General features: G+C 39.0%; 4 protein-coding genes across 4 annotated transcripts; 2 read left to right on the top strand and 2 right to left on the bottom strand.

The window, feature by feature from the left end:
* Positions 1-818: 818 nt before the first annotated feature.
* Positions 819-2,160, bottom strand: DFL_005330 (uncharacterized protein; the record flags this gene model as incomplete). The annotated part of the gene is made up of 3 exons (XM_067634573.1): positions 819-1,682; positions 1,896-1,919; positions 2,140-2,160. 3 exons carry the CDS (start codon positions 2,158-2,160, stop codon positions 819-821), a joined length of 909 nt encoding a protein of 302 aa, XP_067492627.1.
* Positions 2,161-4,620: 2,460 nt separating this feature from the next.
* Positions 4,621-5,682, top strand: DFL_005329 (uncharacterized protein; the record flags this gene model as incomplete). The annotated part of the gene is made up of 1 exon (XM_067634570.1): positions 4,621-5,682. One exon carries the CDS (start codon positions 4,621-4,623, stop codon positions 5,680-5,682), a length of 1,062 nt encoding a protein of 353 aa, XP_067492626.1.
* Positions 5,683-7,599: 1,917 nt separating this feature from the next.
* On the bottom strand, positions 7,600-8,101 carry DFL_005328 (uncharacterized protein; the record flags this gene model as incomplete). Its single annotated transcript, XM_067634569.1, has 2 exons — positions 7,600-8,014; positions 8,079-8,101. The coding sequence occupies 2 exons, from the start codon at positions 8,099-8,101 to the stop codon at positions 7,600-7,602; spliced, it is 438 nt and encodes a 145-aa protein (XP_067492625.1).
* Positions 8,102-15,932: 7,831 nt separating this feature from the next.
* Positions 15,933-20,343, top strand: DFL_005327 (uncharacterized protein; the record flags this gene model as incomplete). The annotated part of the gene is made up of 3 exons (XM_067634568.1): positions 15,933-16,177; positions 16,372-20,025; positions 20,076-20,343. 3 exons carry the CDS (start codon positions 15,933-15,935, stop codon positions 20,341-20,343), a joined length of 4,167 nt encoding a protein of 1,388 aa, XP_067492624.1.
* Between the last annotated feature and the right edge of the window lie 169 nt (positions 20,344-20,512).

The raw sequence follows: 20,512 nt of genomic DNA, 5'->3' as shown, positions 1-20,512 counted from the left end.
CAGTGGCCAGTTGGCCAGCCTTGGGCGAATCCGCGAAGAATCTGTCCCTTTCCACAAATAGACGACAGAAAGGGCTAAAGAAAAGATTTGCAAGCAATTCAGGAGGTTCTAGGCCTACTTTGATAGTCGATTCAATCCAATATAAATGCATCCACATGTAACATAGGCTAACAGTAGTTACTTTCCCAATACCGCAAAGGGCTCTCTGATTGCTAGTACGCTAATGGTATAGTATAGGAGTCATCACTGACTTTTCTGCAATAATCTTCAACCAACCCCGATTGTAACACAAATGAGTATGCTATACGAATAATACAACTGACTGCAATCCCTGACACTCGTCTCGAGAAATACAAATTGTGATGTTATAGCTTATAACGCATTTAATATGCGCTATGAAAGAATAGACAGCTGCAGATACCGATTCGAATTGAAAGGTTTTTAATATTAATAGTTCTACGTCTAGCAAAACTCATTGATGTACGAGTTTGAAAACAATTCTGGAAACCTGTGGACTCAACATTCGTAGCGACCAATCCACCATTTTGGATATAGGGCTTCAAATCTTGTATACGTATGTTTCATAGGCCAGGCTCCACAAACTAGCTCAAAGTTTATATATACATGATTAAAAAAAACTAAAAACCGTACTTGTGTTTTCCATATATAGTTCAAACATACTGCATTTGTACTCTAGAATGGGACCAGACAACTGTCTAACAAATTCTTGAAGAAATTCAAGATACGTCGAAAAATATTGACTCTAACATCAACTTAGGAGCTCATATAGATACATACAATCCACTAGATAATATGACTTAAGCTGGGGCCCTAATCTTTTTCTGAATATACTTAAGTATATCCTGACTTTGAGGGTGCCAGGCAATGTTATAACTTGGAAAGCATTTGTATGAGCGAATAGATTTCCCCCGTGCATCTCCGCCGTCAGGGTCGACCCATTCAACTTTGCCCATCGATGCTAAGGTGAAAAGTGAATTTTCCATACCGCCTCCTTGCTCATTGCAATTCTCGTCTAGGTAAAAATGACAGGTAGCATGGACTACGGTAACATCCGTAACACGAAAATTTCCGGATGCTACATCTGGATGGCCGACTTTAAGACATTTCCTGCTGTCGTGGGCCCTAAGAACGTCAGGGCTCCAAGTCCCTTGCAACGCAACGCCCTCTGGAATGGGCCCTAGTCTTCCCACTTGGTCATCGCGTCGTGCTGTCTTATTATCGACGAAGGTCACTGTGAAACCCTCAACACCACCCCAACTCTCGGCATATTTACACTTAATACTCTGGATCATGTTGTCGTCTTTTCCATTCCTCCACATCGCCGCATCTTCTCTGTTATACGCGGAAAACCTAAAGCTCTTGGGATGACAATCCTCGTCCGCAAAGAACTCACACTCACAGTACCCAGTGACCTGGAAAGAGGATAGCTGCCGAGGGAGATTACCGTTGAGGTCTTTGAGATTATTGCACTGACCGCTCAAGCCGTTGTTATTGTCTCGAATGTTGTTCCAATAGCTGTGGAGGTCCCCATCTAGCTCTGGCTTTCCAAGGGCCCATCCGGTCCAACTGTCTCGGTCAAGCAATTGATAGCCGTTTTTCCAAAGGCCCACTAGGCAGTAGGGTCCGTCAAAGGCTACTCTGTCTGGACCAACGATTTCTCTCTTGTCCCCCGTTGGTTCCAAATCAGCTTTTTTATATAGGCTGGTCGACTCCTCTTGTTCAATTGCCACTGGATCGATGAAAGGGCATTGATAACAAGGGCTACCCACAAATCAGATAGACACGTAGTGGATACTAACTTTACAGCGGTTATTTAGCTAGGCAGTTAAAATCAGAAGCATGCAATACGGACGGCTAATTGTGAATATACTTACACAAGGCTTCTTCGAGTAGCCCTCCTAGATACCGAATGTTATAAGTTCAAGTTGGGCTATCGTCCTTGATAGTTTAACATTCTAGATAGAGATATTTCGGGCCTATATCTATATATTCTTAGCCACAAACCTCGTTGTACTCAATGCTACGATCAGAATGTACGATAGATATGATAACATCCACTTATGCAAATGAAAAAAAAAAGAAAGAAAGAACATTAGCTATAGATATAAATAGGCATACCTCATGAGACCAGCCGGCCATAGCTAGCCGAGCTCATGAGAATCTTATGAACCTTTGTCATCCAACAGCCCAATGAAAGAACCTTAGAGCTCGAGTCCTAGCCAAAAAAATAGATACTCCCATAGAGTTTCGGTGTTAAGTACGTGTCAGTCCAAACATCGTGGTTAGCTAGGATTGATCTTAGCTTAGGCGGTTACTGCAACGCACAGCTCTCTCAAACTCCAACAAGGTGATGCCTGTGGAGGATGTTCGTCAACTTCTGAACTAGATTACCACTTGCAAAGAAAGCCTAAATTGGTCTCAAAAACATCTATCATCGCTCTAACAAACAATTCCACGAGGGTATCAATTAGCCAAATGAGTCCAATATGTAGCTCTCGTTTTCCGTTCGAGCTCCACGCAATAGACTCTTCTAGCTTCTAGGTGGCATCGATATCATGCTGTGGCCATCTGTATTCACATTCAAAGGCTAAAATGAATGAATTGTGCGAAATCCTTGAATCCGATTTCGGCCATTGAATTCAATCTTAGGCGAATAGCTTCTCTCCATCTCGTTATATTGCGATGTCGGAGTAAATTTACGTAAACCATAAAGAACGCACAGTTGGTTCCTCGTATTGTACCCTATGCATGATGTTAGCTGCGGCTGCTGGTGCATGTCATGAATAGTCTTAGAAATTATAGAACTAGATGCTGATGAACAGGCTTTGGTTTTTCTCGAAAAGTTCAATCTATCAAGAACAACTTTTACCCCAGTGTCTAAACCATGCTCAAGTTGTCTGACCGTGTCCTCTTCAGAAACCGCATGAACAAACGTTTAACACTCCAACCAACGATAATACATGAGGGAAATAGCGCATATACGCGCACGGAAATAAGGGTGTTCGAACCGTACAGCCACTCCTCGATCAGGTCTAACAGAACCGGTTCAGAAACTATATAGCATGGTTGTATACAACTTCCAAACTAGCGTTCCTGGTTATCTCATTATACTTTTTTTTTTTCTTACACGCCACTTGGAATGTCTTGATTTTTTATGATGTAGTCTCTGTCCCACCACGATTGGGGGTCTGAAACCCAACATGACATCGCATGAGTTGGTACACAGCCGGTGAAACGAGATCCTCGGTTAAAATGTTGGAAATTATACATAGGCAACTCTAGTTGGTTCCTATTCCAAGGCGAGACCACCATCTCCGAGCGTGATGTTCTTACAATTCTCTAAAAATTAGCACATATCCAATATATCGAATGTATGTTGACACGGCGAAGTGAACTGAACCTAAAACACGTAGGAATATAGTTGGTTAAGGCAACAAAGCTTAGGTTTCGAACAACAAGGATTCCGTCGGCATAGACTACATATACCAAATCCACAGACCTTAGTAAAAATAGTATCTTGATGTCGGGCTACTAACGTTTAGTTTCATAAAGCTTACGTACATTTGTTCGGAGACTGCATTGTTTGTTGAAAGATTCTGTATCAAATATTCCAACGACCTTGCATTTCCCATTGTTAGTTTTAAGTCTTATGATTTGAATATTAAAGCTAACAAGTTCACAGGGACAGATAGCTGGTCAATTATATTGATGTGGTCTTGACGCCCAGGTCGTCATAAAGCCTGTCATTGATAAATTTACGGCCACGTTAAGAGATTAAGGAAATTTAACGTTGTTGGACATGAACAGTCGAATATATTCTAATACGGGAATCACAGCTATAACCATGCATACATACAGTGCAAACAGATCCCTAAACAATGCTAGATCCTCCAACAACTGTGATAATGTTGTGCTTTAAAAGCACTATAAGCTTTCGTCTATAACAAAACATGCATGTGTGGGGCATTGAACAATATGTTAGCAGAAATGCAAAGGCATAGAGGCAATGCTGAGCTCATTTCCGCACCTAAGTGCTTTTCAGTTGTGCCATGCAAACAGTGAATGGCCTTGCTATTCCAATTTCAATATTGTATTCGCATGTGAGGTAGATCTGTCACCTAGTGTTCTTGGAGAAGATTCAAGGGTACGGAATATATATTCCGAGCTTTCGTCCCTAAGCTCCCATGACGCCACGTTCTTATCCTAGCTCTCTATTCACCCATCCATCTTGAATCCATTCATCCTAGAAGACTTTCCCCTTAGGATTGTGTGAGACCAATATCGAGATCTATTTGACATCTTGCTCCAAGATAGAAACTTGACTATTCACACGCAGGACACCCTCGCCTCAATACGGTTCTAGATACAAAGGATAGTCCAGCGATATCCTAGCCCTTGTGCCGAGCTTCTCTTCTTAATATCTTATTATCTCTCCTCTATTATCCCCATACGTGCATACAAATATAGATCTACTCCATACTTATTCTTTATCTCTACCCCAGGAGGGCCATATATACACCATTCAATCGGGCGTATATATCTCGAATTTTCATTAGCTATCACCTAGCTCCATACACCTCCAGCTCATCAACCGGCACAATGGTCAAATACAAAATTTTATCAACGATCCTTATCGTAGCTGCAGCGAGCGCGCAAGCAGTGCTTGCGGCCGATGTATCTGGGTTCGAAAGGAGACAAAGCTCTATGGATGACATGGGTGACATGGGTGACAATGAAAATAGATTCCACCAGGTTTACGAATGGTTTGATCGAACAGGCTTAGCTGGTTTCGCACCGGCTCGGCTTAGTCCAAATGCAACCGCTGTGGAGAAACCGGGAGCCGTCGGGCCCTATAAACCCGGTGCCTTCCAAGCGGCTCTCCAAAGCTGTCTTGATGACTTTGTCGACGAAACACAATTTTGCATCACGAGGTTCGGTCATGCCACTGAGCCTAATCCAGATGATAAAATTTTCAGAGCTTCTCAAGGCAGTTCAGCTATTCTTTGTTGCAAAGGCGGATATGCCGCGTACCTCTTTAATTACCGCCGTTGGGGTGATGAAAATCACGATGTCCGCATCAATTGCTATAATGCCGCCCTCATTGCCAACGAGACTTTGAGTTCCCTCCTGAATAAAGATACTATGAATCCCGTATTTCAGGGTCCTGAAAAGCCCATAGTGCAGATAGGCGACAATTCATCGAGCACACATATGGCCAGGAGCTATTGGAGCGAGGACAAGTCCTGGGGTATAGATATTTACTACCTTGAAGGTGGTACCGGGTCCAATTCCATTAGCGGAACCACTAACGAAATCTATGATGCCTGCCCAAGCGAAAGTCCATACACCTGGGTTGAAAGGGGCAAATGGGCAGATTTAGATAAGCCAGTGGAGAAAAACCCGGCGGAAGGCCCAGCGAAAGGCCCTGTCAACCCGACTCTATCTACGGATGCTATGACTCCGGAAAAAACAGCCACCACGGAAGGAACCATGGCGACTATTGTTAAAACAGCAACTAAAACGATGACCTCAATTACTGGTGACGCTACGATCCAGACATTAGACCCCACAGCTCCTGGCTCTCTACAGCTTAATTCGACGACTTCCGAACCAACGCCTACAGATGACCCAAATGGCGGCCTTAGTGACGGAGACTTCTAAGACCCATATGCGGTTTATTTGAATGCCACTATTCAGGACCCGAGTATAGTTACTGATTGTTTATGATTTCTTTCCCAAAATTCTTCCTCGGATCCAGTTTGTTTCTTTCGTAAAAGTACTGGAGTTATCATTGTACTTTTCTTTTGGGCCAGTTCGGTCCGAGGTGTATCTTTTGGTTGGTCGGTGTTCGAAGTTTTGAAATTTTCTGTAACTAGGTTGCGCTTGCATGTATGCATTTGAATTTGGTTATATAGCTCTGCTCGCGGCTCGAATGTACATTATCTTTCGTGTCTTGTATTCTATTTAGAATCTGGATTGATGAATATTATTACTCTTCGCTACTTGGGAACACGGGTTAACTAGTAGGACCCGCCTAGCTACTTAGCTATATTGGGCCTCTTGAGAAAAACAGTGTACACGTAGATTGCCTGCAGGGTTAGTAATTACGCTAAAATAAATTATTTTATAAATTCCTGTAGTATTTCTAGCCATGGGTTGTTACCACTACACCCTAAGCCATCTCTAAACCTTAATTTCATCAACGTAGCTTGGCAACAAGCCTATCTTAAAGCCAATAAAGCTCATTGAAATGTAGATCCCTCCAACAATACCGACCAATCAACTCTTCTCAGATCTTTAGCACATGGGGCCACCCTTTCCATCCCATCTTTTTTACTCTATTGATAATCATGCCCTAACTTAAGTCCCGTTGTATTTGAATTAACATGCATACCCTTGCAGATACACGGCCTATTAGTCATTATGTTGGATTTTCTCATATCCCGCAGATATTAAATCTTGCGGAATCAGTTTTCTTCAAATCTGACGGATTAAATGGTCAGAGAAGAGGAGGGGGGGTTGATAAAGTGTGGCTGGGGAATGTGCATCAGGCATATTAATATTATCTAGAATTCCTGAAAATTAGATTTCTCTTATTAACTAACACACTAATCGACCTAACTATCAAAATGATGAACTAATAATAGAACCTTATTTATTTATCAAAATATCGTGAAGGCTTAACTCCTTCGAAGTAGCAACGCAATCAATTCTAATTTTTTGGCATCCGACTCCTTGCCCTGCTTGGGCCGGTTGTGGTAAGCCGGCAGTTAGACACATGCAAATGGGAAGGGCCTCACCCAAAACTATGTCGCTAGCTTATAGGGTGTCGGAAAAAACATCCGACGGAATCCATTCGGTGATTAACCTTGGCCTGTCAGGAATGTTCTATTTGCGGTTTTACATGTGGAAGCTTATCGTGGAATTTAGGTTGAATAGTTGCTGCTTGAAAGAACACGTCTTTCTGTCCATAGATACATTGGTTTTCATTTACAACAAACCTCCCTTCGTAATTTAATTTACCATCATTCCGAAGCATATACACCATATTACACAAACAACTTTCTCAGCTAATATAATGCTAGTATAAAGAGACTCCGGAACCGCAAAAGTTTCGGGATTTTAAGACTCTGCCGTCGATCATTCTTCAATTGTCTGAGACAACGCTGTGCAACATTAGCTATTCGCGAAGCAAAAGACTGAAGAAAAGTGTGTTGATACACCTAAAAATACCACAATGTTAGCTAATTAGCGTTGCGGAAAAGCTGTGTACTGTGGATGTAAGTGATCTGTCTAAAAATTTGTCTTCTTTTTTTTTTTCGGAAGAGGCATTCTAATAGAAGGCTGGATAGATTCTTTATTGATTTGTGGGGGTTGAGATTCGTATTCGGTAGACATATGCACAAGTATACATGGGCGCGTGGAGGTGTAAATGGCCTGATAGTCGATATATAAATTCACAAATTTAGAGTAAATGAGAAAGAGGTGGTGTCATTTTCAATCATATCAAAATCTAGATTCAAGCTCCAAATAACCTCGGTATGTTTTTCCAATACATCTATATCAATGATTCTATCCTTAGAACGCCACCAACAAAGCAAATAACCCAACAGCCATAGTAGAGCCAACTTTAACACTAGCCGCCGCATTACTAAAAGCCGGCGCAGGTAAAGAAGTAGTCTTAGTGGCGGCACTGCCTGTCGTAGCAGCAGCAGCTTTGCCTCCGGCTGGAGGACTTTTAGCAGTTTTCTCTTGATCATGATGGGCGTGGTGGTCTATAGAAGTGGCAGCTTTGCCACCTGAAGAACTTGTAGCTGTTTCACCACCTTTAGAGGTAGTATTTAAAGTGGCTAGAGCTGTCGCAGGAGGGGAAGATGTGTGCTTGGCTGCTGCTTCTGAGGTGGTTGCGACTGTTGTGTGTGGGGCTGATGAGGTGGCTGCTGTTGCGCCGTCTTTTTCTGCGGCGGCTACGGAGCCGCAGATGGCAAGGAGACTGCGATTGCGGGGCATGAGTTAGTTAAGTTTCGAAAAGATGAAGCTTAATTGATTAATCTAACCTGAGTAGAGGGAGCAACTTCATTTTTAAAATTCAAACAAATTAACGAGTGTTGTGGTTGTAAAAGAGTGTGGATATTCTATAGGAGCTTGAAGAATGATAGACGTTGACGTAGAGCTCGAGATATACTCGAGGCGCCGATGTACGTACGATATTTAAACTTGCTTGGCCATTTCTATATCCTCTTCAATTCCAATTGATTTCAATATTTGTTAAAATGTCTTCTATCCCGAAGTCCTGAAGAGGCACTTCATTCCCTTTTGGATGAGAAGGTATCTGCAGGCCGAAAACACATGGCATGTTGCCGGGTGGCTGGTACCTATTTTCGATTTTCTAGCCGTGTCAACGGTCTCATAGGCGAAATTTTTTTACACGACGGAGGGAAAACATTAATAATGAGCAGTATACTATAGAGTTTGTTTCCCTCGAGAGACTAGTTGATCCATGGATATACTGGATATCGATGGTGTGATCTTGAAGGGTTTGACATTTGACAGGTACAGTCGGAGCTTGGCCTTTACCTTAAATACACAGCTAGAAGCCAAAGTGAGCTGGCATTGGCGGTCGGAAGGCCTGGGCAAAAGCTTGAGGTCCTAAATTGGAGAAATAGCGGAGGCGGTGTCAGAAATATATATATATAAGCAAGCATATGACAATCATCTATTCAACAGGCTGACGATGAAATTTCACATTGCATGAATTGGTCAGGCTTGGGTAACGTTATATATGGCGCGAAATTTGGACCCTCCCGACTCCAAAAATAAAAATTTCTCAAAATCTTAAAAATTAAATCGAAACAATAAAAACAACACTTTCGTAACTTCATAAAATTTTGGATTATTATTTTATAATACCTCGATTACGAGATTCTCGTCTTAATAACGATCAAAATTATATTATTTATTTATATTTACAAAAGAAAATTTCAATTAAAAATATACGTTACGTATTATATCGACGTTGGAGCATCAAAATTACCAAAATACCCTTTATTAATACAATTCATACTCATCTTATAAAATAAGGTATTAATTTAGATATTAAAGAATATAAAGACCACAAAACCCGTATCAATCGCCAAAAAAATATTTTTAATAAAAGTTTAACAACTAATAAAGTTCTAATAGCTTAAATTCAGTTCTTAATTAAGCAAGGTTTCGATAGTATTAAAATCTTAAATATCTTGTAAAGTAAAAGATAGCTAAATCTTACTAAAAGTAGCTTTAAATACGTAAAGCACGTTTATAAAATAATACTTCGGATATCAGTTATTTACAAAAAAACTATAACTACGAAAACTCGTACAATAATAACCGAAGAGCTTGAATTTAAAATTATAGCTAATTTTAAAAATAACATATCAATCGCCTAGGTCAAAACATAAACAGACTACTTCATTTTAAAACCAGCTATAAAAGTAATTATCAGAGATATTAACTCTAAAGGCGTTAAATTTTAACATCATAAATAAATCAGAATTCGTAAAGAATTAAAAGCCCACGAACTTAACTAGATATAATCAACTAACGCTTATGATAAACTCTAGCCTTATAATATATAAATTTATAATATTATAGACGCTTATTCTCGTTTTATAATTAAATTATTCATTAATTACGATATTCACACATCTATAATTATTTAAAAATATTATTTAATAGTCGTAGCTCTTTATAGTTATTCTAAACTTATTTAAATTGATATGGGAGTTAAGACCCCCCTTATAATAAAATATTAGGATTAATTTCAAAAAGTAGGTGATAAAAGAAATCTAAGCGTTAGCGACTATCATATATATAAAGCGAACGTTTATAACATAAAGATTAAGGATTAATAAAACTTTCTGAGGCGAACTTAATTAAATCAGTAGATTAACCTTTTTAAAAGATATTATCAAAAGAGTTGATTTAAGAAAAAAAATCAATAAAATATACGTACTTTTCAGTATATCTATATATCTATTATATGAAAAGCATTTCGAGAAACTTAAGAAGTCTAAAACGCTTATATTATTAAAAACTAGCAAAATAAACCTTATTTTCCTACTGGAAAGCTAGTTTATTTATAAAGAAGTTCGAATACCCCTAATTATTTAAAAAAATCGGATAAACAGCTTTTGCAGCGACTATAAAATAAGGTATAAAGTTAAGATCACGAATGATATCTTATTTTAAAAGTTAAAATATTTTGTTATAATACCTTTGTCTAGAACAGTCTTCTAGGTATTATTGAAAGCGTAAGTACACGAAATAATATTTATACAATAACTTATTTACTTCTATGAAAATATTTAAAAAGATATAAACGAAGATATAGATTTTTTAAAAATATTTATTTTCTTAAAAGTTTATACAAATAGATTACTCGTAATAAAAAAAGAAAGTTTAGCCTTCAAAACGAAATAGAGATAAAAAGACATATAATATTGCAAGCGGATTATAAAATACGCAATCATATAATACAGGAATAAATAAACAAATAATATAAACAAATAAAATTCAAGAATAGAAAGAGAGAATAAAAGTTAAAAATTTATTAAAATCTTATTAAGTAACTACTTATAGATAATAAAAATTAACTAGCTTATAAAGGCAAGTAAATCTACATATAATTCTACTAGAATTATTTTCTTTTTTAGTATTATTATTCTTTAAGATAATTTCTTTGATTTTTTTAGTATCTGTAAAAATTTAATTGTAAATACTAGTATCAATCATAATACTCTTTAATATTCTTTTACACTTTTTAATAAAAAAGGCTTTTTAAGGTTATAATAATAATTTTATTTCCAGCAATAAGTTGCTACTATAATATTTTATAAGTATAACTTAGAATTTTTTAATATTAATTTCTTCTTTAGAAAGAATGTAGATAAGTTCTTTGTTTAAACTCAAATCTATAATATTAATAACTAACGTAATTTTAACGCTTACTTCTCAAAGAAGTAAACGAATAGAAGATTTGGAAATTATTAATTCTAAATTAAACTAGATATCTTTCTCTAAAAAAGCTTCTTTATTCGTAGGTACTAATCGAAATTCAATAATAATAACAGTAACAGTTACTTTAAATTTCATTTAAACAAGTTTAAAACCTTTAACTCGAATGACTGGAATAATAATAACGAAGAGGATACTTTTAGTCTCATATAATTTTAAAACTTCTACTAAGTCTTCTTTAGTTGTATCCTCTTCTGGAACTTAGATATAAAACAAGATTAAATTTGTTTTTTTAAAAATACTAAATAATACAAAAGATTTGATATAGATATTATCTATCTAATCAATCAGTTCTTTCATCTCTTAGAAACCTTATTTTTTTTAGATAGTTATATCGTAGAAGTTTTTTCACAACTAAAAATTTATTAAGTCTACAAAGGAGTCTTATTAAAATAGGAGTATAAAATTGTGATTAATTAAATTAAAGTTTTTGGCTTTAAAAGGCACGAGTTCCCTGTTGATATTCAAGAAAATATAGAAGATCTGCCGCTAATGGACTGTAAAAGGGGGTGGAATAGTAAGTTTATTAAGCTTTATTAAATAATTAGTATTAATATTATAAAATAATTTTAAAAGTTTTTTCGCTGTAACTTTATGATTCTTGCTTTTGCGATTTTTTGCGATAGTTTTTCTTATATGTTCAGTATTACTATTAAATAAGCTAAGACCTACGATATCTGAGATAATACTTAGGCTTTGTTTTAATAATGATAAAAATCTTATTTTTTAGTAAGGAAATAAATAGTCTTTATCTACTGTTGGTAAAGCAACTATACTACTATTAACTTTTAAGTTGACGACTTTCGCGGCTATTTTTTTTTAATAATTGGGATGATAAGCTAGATTTTGATAATTATAAAAGGAATAAGGAAGTATAACTTCCCTTTTTTTTAAAAATAACAATATTTTGTTTAAGGTATCGTTGAAGGCGAAAGGTGTGTGTGAATCTATGAGTATGAAACTTTATGAAGCTAATTCTTTAAGTTTTTATAGCATATTCTGCAATAAAAATAATATTTTTATAGAAAATATACTATAGGTTTATAATATGTGTTTGAGTATTGTAAACTTATTGCTAACGGTTTTATATTTTAGTTACTTAAAATAATCTATTTAGCGATTGTAGAGTATTTTATATATCTTATATACCTTATATACTTTATATACTTTATATATTATACTAGGGGTTAAGCTAACTACTTCGTTCTAGGAAATTAAGACTTCGGGAGATTTAACTTTAAAAGCCCTAGAGTTATTCGGGCAATTATAACTTTAGAAAATGTTCTAGAGAACTAGTGTAGATTATATAATGTTATAATATTTATATATGATTTTTATATTATACCTGTAATTATCTCGTCTTAAATTATAAATATCTTTTTTTTTGTAAATAACTCGTTTAAAAGCATGTACGGTATCTTATAATAGTATATGAATCTTTTATTCTGTAATACCTTTATGTGATATAGAAGTTTTATTACTAAAAACTTTTGTTATGTTGTTTCGAACGGGTGTTTCTTTTATATATATAACTTTATATATAAAACTGCGAATTCATAATTTTATACAATATATTTTAACTATAAAAACATAATAAAATAATGCTAGCTTTATACTGGAATATAAAAATAATAATAATATAAGTATACTATAAAGCTTTTTATTTATCTATATAAACCCCGTTCTTTACCTTATACTATTTATTTTTTCTCTTTTTTTTACTGTTTGCTTTTTATATTAACTAAAGCTTTATAATTCTTTAGATTAATATAATTAATAAAACTCTTTATATTTCTAATTTCTTTTTTAGTTTTAATATAAATCCTTTTTTTATAGGCGCTATTATTTAGACTTTAATTAATTTTATTTATATAATCTACCCTGTTTATCCTGACTTTTTTATAACTTATAATAATGCCGTAATAGTTACCTCCAACTTTAAAGTAAACTATAATAGGAATGCTGTTAATTTAACAGCTATTTATAATACTATCTATATTATGAATAATAGCTATACTCTCGGTTAAATTATTATTAGTATTTATAACTTTAATATTATCGAATTCCGCTTATAACAGTCCTTTAATAATAACTAATAATTTATTATTGCTAAAGTTCGTTTTAATATTACTATTTTTTTTTATAAAAGGGCTTATAATTTCTACAAAAGAATAACCTACCACAACTAAATCAAAACTAAAAAAGGTTTTAATAAATACAAGTTTATTAAATATATCCTTAAAATTATTCGTTAATAATTAAAGAATACTTTAGCAGATACTTAATTTATCGCGAACAAAAGAAATACAGCCTTAATCCCTCGAACTAAAAAAGATATCTATACTATTAGTACAAATATAAATACTTATAGAGTTTGGAAATATTAGATTTAATTAAACCTTAACCTTTTCTTTTAATATTTATTCGATTATAATTAAGATTGTTTTATTCCTGCGTTTTAGCTTTTTGTCTAAGTTGAACCAATCTATTAACGTATAACATATCTCGTTATCGATTTTAGAAATAAAATTGTTAAATAAGTAAATAGCTTTAAGACTTTAGATTATCTCGTCAACGAATTAATCAAGAGTAATATTTTTAAAAACGAAATATATACTTTTGATTATTATACTTAAGGTCTTTTTGTTACTTAAATTAATAACCTCTTTTCTTTTACTATTTCTTATGTTTATTGAGATAACGCGGATTTATTCGACTTTACTAGATTTATAATTTAATAAATTCCTTAAGTTTTTACTTTTAACATTACTATTATTATTAGTATTATAATAAATAATATTCCTATTTATTATATTTAGTTATAAAATTATATTAAGTCCGTTTCTTTTATTTTTTTAGTTTTCATTATTATTTATATATTCTACAGTAGTTTGAAATATATATATATAACTGAATTTACTTATTATTTAAATCTGCAAAGTCTATGAAGCCTATAAACGTTGTGAAATTTATAAAATCTAAAATTTTATGAAGTTACGAAAGTGTTGTTTTTGTTGTTTTGATTTAATTTTTGAGATTTTGAAAATTTTTTATTTTTGGAGCCGGGGGGGTCCAAATTTCGCGCCATATTATACTTGTTGGGAAAAGGCTACTTCGAGAAGGTCAATTATACTTGAATGTTTCAACCGAGTCAGAGTTACTGTATGTCAAGGGTGGTCTGTTTCGCCAGGGTCTGACGAAGCGTCAAGTCGAACCGAAATGCCCATTTGCCATCCTTCGATGCAGGAGAAGGGGGGAATGTCGAACTATCGCCAACTTGGGGACAAGAGGGGCGACAATCCATTATTCTATGGAGTACATAGTACATGGAGTACATGGAGCACATGAAACATACCGAATGTCGGTCGGAAGTTTTAAGCTCGGCGCAGATGTGGGTATACGCATGAGGTTGCAGGAAGTCTTGGGTGTTCATTCCATGGCACGGATCCAGCCATCGGTGTTAAATTACGAATACGGCACGCTCTTGCCTCCCGCTTGCGCCGATAAGTTTTTTGTTGACAGGCCAAACTTGCTTCTTGATTGATCAAAAAAATATATATATTTGTCTCCCTTTTACCCCTTGAAATGGTTGAGTTCTGAGTTCACGACATGATATCATCCTGCTGTTAGAAGTGGCTAGTTTGCGTATACACATTCATAAGTTAACACCTGTACATTTTAGCCGCTTGGAAAAATTTGAAAAAAGAGACAACTCCGCTGTTACTACTTCGCTATCTGACTCTTTTTTTTTCACACCTTAAATTCGACGATTCTTTCGAGCCTGCAAACTAGCTTGGAATATACGGCAATTAGTTATACCTATTAGCGTATCAATATTACTAATATTATATTGAACTGGAATCATCCGCCTACATTCCACCCCATTAACGTTAGTCAACTTAGTAAGTAAGCACTTCAGTCGGTACGTTGTTGATATTAGCTAGGCTTGATCTTCAAGGCTTATAACTTTTTCGGCCTCGTATTTGGTCTGAGGCTGAAGATTTGACTCGTCCGGGCTCGGCTCAGTACTTTCTTCCTTTTCCATCCAATCCCTCCATTTATGACCTTTCATGGTCATCCATGGCTTTTGCCCGGTCCATCGTAGCTGCGAGCTATATAGTATGTAATACTTGAAAGACTGACCACCACCCTGGTAATAAGATGGAGTAGTAATCTATATTTGGGGCTGTTCTTTTTCATATTCTAGTCGTTCTAGTCTCGGTCTCATTCTTCATCTCATTCTTAATCTTAAATCTCGACAAGCCTCAAGCTAGGCAGGCTTTCCTTTGGGACTTTACAAATCGAAGCATATCTTCCTTATAATAATTTCTATCTATCCGTCCGTTCCATTACGACCCAAGATCGGGAAGCCATCTGGGACATCTTGAATTTAAAAAAAATTCCTTGGGTCACCTTCGACAGTACATTGCATCACAAATTCAAGGATACTAAGACCTGGGGCCAGCAAAAAAGCAATTGAACTGGACTGAACTAGGTCTAATGCAGCGAGGAAAGGGATACTAAATTGGGCCGCCTCCCGATTTGCTTGCCTGCCTAGTTAACTGCTTGCTTGTTCGCCTGCTTGACGACTTGACTTTATTCTATTTTAATTACAGACAAAAAACCCGCAGCCGGGTTTTCTTTCGATTTCTCCTTTTATCATCGTCACACGAGGACATATCCTGCCGACAAAGCGCCAGCTTGAGAAGGACGAAGACGACACCGACGAAGACGCAGGGAGGGCGTGCAGAGAGTGTGAGTAAGAGAGAAGGCGGATAGCAGCACATCGGAGGAGACCGATACATCGATATACGCCAACCACTGTCCACTTTGGTCTTATATATTGAATCACCACAATGTCTTCGCGGGCCTCGTTCGACCAAGCTGCCTCTGACCAGCTGATTCTTGTACAGGAACAGCAGCCACATCCAAGAAACTCAATCGACAAGAAAGGCAAAAGGAGAATGTCGGCGGAGGACAACATTGACCAGAACAACAACACATCGCCTAGCAATGGCCATGACTCGCGGAGGAGCTGCGAGAAAGAGAGGATGCGGGGCCCTTCGGCCTTTTCGCGTCTACCTAAAGAGATAATGCAGCAGTGAGTTATCTTTCCTTCTTAGTATTGTCTATACTGCTATACACGTACCTGCACCACTTAAGTACCTTCTTAAGTATCCACCTCTTTGGATAAATGCTTGTATAGTGGGATGTTTGGGATTTTGAAGATGTTGATATCTCGCGATGGAGGTGGGATCACGCTAACCAACTCTTGCGTTGCCATCGTCGTTCTAGGATCCTCTTCTTTGTCTCTCCCAACGAATTTGATTCCTTAACCCTTATAAACTCCTCTTGGTACCAGGCATCTCGATCATGTCTACTATACGCCCGTCAGCTGTCACAATGTGGTGTCGTCGTCCCAAAGGATATCGAAGACACCCCGGGGAATCTCATATCACTCGTTCGTCAGTTCGGTCGCGCTTCGCGAAGAGGCTTGTTCGAATCCATGCTCCGCCCGGAAACAACAGAGATTCAGCTGATATGTCGCAGCTTGTCGTCTTCTGCAGCTGTTCCCGGTGGCGAAGTCTTTAAGTATGAGTTCTCACCAAAGGGGACACACTTGGTTGCTATTTCGTCGTCGAGAATGGTTGTTATCGATACTGCGACACCCTCGAAAGATTTACCTGTGACTATCAAGCGTGAATTAAAGATTCTACGACGGCCGATTAGCGCCACTATCTTGGATGATGGGACTATTATGGCAGTTCTTTCGACAGAACATAAGGTCAACGTCTACAACTTGGAGGAAAAGAAGATCAAGCGGGTGAAATCCCTGGATTTGGATAATGCACCTCGAGCTATAGCATTGGCTCCTGATGGCACTGTCCTAGCTGTAGCATACGACGGAGGTGTCGAGGTTATTTCACTTGCTCCCGGTTTTGAACAAAAGCGTGCTGTCAAGTGCGACCTTGTCGACACACTCTGCTTCTCACTGGATGGCACGGTTCTCATCGGATCAACTCTGAACTCGGGAAGCCCAGCTACTGTGGTTATTTCGGCGCCATACTTCTCCGATGTTATGGCTGCCACGGAATCGTTGGTCCAAATGTGGACGACGCAGATCTTGTTCCCCACGACTTCGAGAGATATCTCGCATGCCACGCTACTAACTCACCACGGTGATAACTCCTCGTGGACTTTTACGTACGACAAGGCATTCGCCGCTTTTCGGGCTGTTCGAGTGGATGATTTGAGGAATGGGCATACTTACTTCTCGACACCAAATACTAGCCCATTACCGCCGATTATGTTGCCAGCCCCAAGTGCTGATGGTGGAGTTGTGGCTTCAGGATTTAGTACGAATTCAGTGTGGATATATGGAATTCCCTCAGATTTGGAAAACCCCGTGGAGTCAACCGCTGAAGCCAGCGGAAGTAATTCTCGGAATAGCCTTATGATCGGGGCTACATTTGTACCTTGGCAACATTCTGTTGAACGAAGTAGAAATAATTTTGTTCAGGGAAGGTTTGTTGGGAAAGTACCGGGGTTAGTCGGGCTGAAATTCTCAATGACAAGCAAAGGCGAAAGACTTATCGCCGTTGCTGCTGGAATTAAGAGCGAAGGGCATGAAGAAGGCCCAGAACCAGAAATATTGGAGGGTGGCCGGGTAATCTTGTACAACTTTGCAAGAAGCCCGAGTAAGGGGGAGCGGGACGTCATATCAATTGACGTGGGAGATGGCTCAAACGCTGAATTGGAGCAGCTTGAGGAACAACAAAATGATATCGAGGCGGAAGTTAATATTGTTCGACGTCGAACAGTGGCTCAACGACAGAGGCAATCTGTTCATGGGCCTGCACCACCAGTACCTCCTCTGCCGAGCGTGATACCATTAACCTCCCATGCCAATTCATCTTCAACGAGCATTGCTACAACACCAAACATCTCGCGCCAAGGAACGGATGTATCCCACACTGAGGAAGAAGATGAAGAAGGTGTATCATTGAGCGAAGCGATTGAGTGGTCATACTCACATACCGATACTCGATCCTACACGATTCTTCAGCGAGCGGCCACAGCTGCAAGAGCCAATGCGGAACGTACACCCCGTCGTAGGCCAGACGCGGCACCAGGCCCGAACTTCGCTGTCACAAATTATCGTCTTCTCGGTCTTCGCGAGGAGGAATGGGTTGAACCGCCCCCACCATATGTTGAGAAGCTTACTGCGATTCCACTTTACGACTACGAGGCTAGACTCTTGGAGCGTGCCAGGAGTATGGGTATCCTAAATCCTAATGAGCGAGTGCGGAGGCGAAGTAGCGGTGGTGAACTAGATATTGACAGGAGAGAACGTGATCCGCTTGCATCTGGAGCTTCAAGTCCCAGGCTCCGACGGAACGTCCCAAGCTTGAGGATTACAAGTCCTGTGAGCCCTGGCGGTGGTGGTCTCTCTCGAAATGGATCTGTTAGCGCTGGGCCAAGCACAACTTTCCAAGGCTTCAACTTCGCGGATGCGTCAAGTACCAACATAGGGACACCACCAGCTAGCAGTTCCGGTTTTACAGCGGAACAGCGACGTCCTTCAACAGCACAGTCGCTTTCTCGCAGGAATTCTATCCAACGTGAACCACCTGGTGGTATACTGTCACTGTCTACTATCAATGACACCGAGGTATCACATTCCCCTCCTAGTCCGCAACCATCCCATCGTAGTATGGAATCTCAATACTCTGTGCCCCCACCACAATCATTCGCACAGCCTCAAAGGTCGACAACTCCAACTATGAACCAACAGGTCTCTTCAATCCAACATCATAGTCGTCCCAGATCGCGAGACCCCGAAAGTATGCCACAGAGAGTCTTCTTCGACGAGAGATCACCCGCCATTCCACCTGTGCCAGCAATTCCAACTCAGTACCGTTCAAACTCTATGCCTTTGGAACAAAATGTAACGGCAACTCCAAGTCTCCAACAACGAGCTCATACGGAACGTCCGCAGTCTGCGATGTATTCACATCCTGCTCCATTTGCACAGCAACCAAATAATAGCGTCACATCGCTGCCGAACTTCGATACAAGCAGACCGTCAAGAACAACAGTTTCACCTCGAGCAACCAGGATTCCTCCCCAACCAAGCACTCCGCCTGCGACACAAGCGCAGTTTCAGACTTCTTCGCCGTCGCGACCAGTATCACGCCCACCACAAGCACAACAATCACAGCAATCACAGGTATCCCCACAAACGCCACAACAGCAAGGCCAACTACTCCTCCCCCTAATCTCTCGCCTCCCTTCACATCGTTACAGCAGACAAAGTGCAACCCCATCCAGCCCAGCGCTCTCAATCCCTTCAGCAACCTCTACCTCTCAACCAGTAACCCCAATAACACCACTAGGACTCCCTGCCACGTCCGCAACAGCACCAGTAACTCCCGCCGTTCCTCGTAATGTAACCTCAAACCCTCAAGGAATGATGCCTGTCTCGGCAATGGTAGCACAACCAGGACCTCCACCAGGCAGCTCAGGATCGACGCACAGTAACTCATCAGTTGGACATCCACAGTTCAGGACCGCAATGGCAGGCGGAAATCACAGGAATACTCTATCCCTTACAGTTTCTCCACCACCAGTTCAAGCGGCAACTCCTGCAGCACCTACCACTGCTCCCGTTCAGCAAGCTACTACCAGCACCACCCGTGGCAGCGGTACTCAACGTTCCAAATCACGTGGACGTCGAAGCCAGCACGGTCTTCCAACCGGATATGTAAACCCAGCGTTTATGACCGTTCCTAACGCCCCCCCGGCGCACCTCAAGTCGCATATACACCATCTCACACCGGTGAGCGTCCACTTCCTTCACCAGGCCGTCGAGCCAGCCGTCGATCTCCACTTCACGGCGGGTTTTACGCACAAGGAGCACCAGGGATGCCAAGCGCAAGTAATTCATCCGTAAATAACCTTGCGCGTGGTAATAGCCGTGCTGAAAGGTCAGCTACTAGAGCTGCGTCGATGAAGAAGAAGAAGGGATGGGGTAGAAAGGGAAGGGAGAAGAGTGCTGGTGCTATGATGATGGAGAATACTAGGGCGGCGGCTATGCAGCATAACAATCAGCATGGTGGGAATGTGTCGGCGTATGCGGAGAATAATGGTAGAGGAAGAAGTCAGGTCGCTGGTGGTGGTGGGATGGATGAGAGTTTTGAGGTTGTGAGAAAGGGCACTGGGAATGAGAATGGGATTGCGGAGAAGGCGAGTTGTTCGATTATGTGAGATAATAAATAAAAGGAGGGGGCGTGTTATTAGCAGTAAATCTATAACTATGGCAATTCCCTTTATATAACGGCGTATGATTTGATTTCTTCTTATTTTCTAAAGAAAATGTCTTTCTTTAGGTTTATATCTTTTCTTTAGCAGGCAAGCACTTTTTTTTCACACAAAG

This window comes from Arthrobotrys flagrans (genome assembly GCF_004000055.1).
Source record: "Arthrobotrys flagrans strain CBS H-5679 chromosome Unknown unitig_0, whole genome shotgun sequence".
NCBI classification, from domain to species: Eukaryota; Fungi; Ascomycota; class Orbiliomycetes; order Orbiliales; family Orbiliaceae; genus Arthrobotrys; species Arthrobotrys flagrans.
The sequence above is the reverse complement of the archived record's forward strand: the minus strand, read 5'-3'. Positions and strand labels throughout refer to the sequence as shown.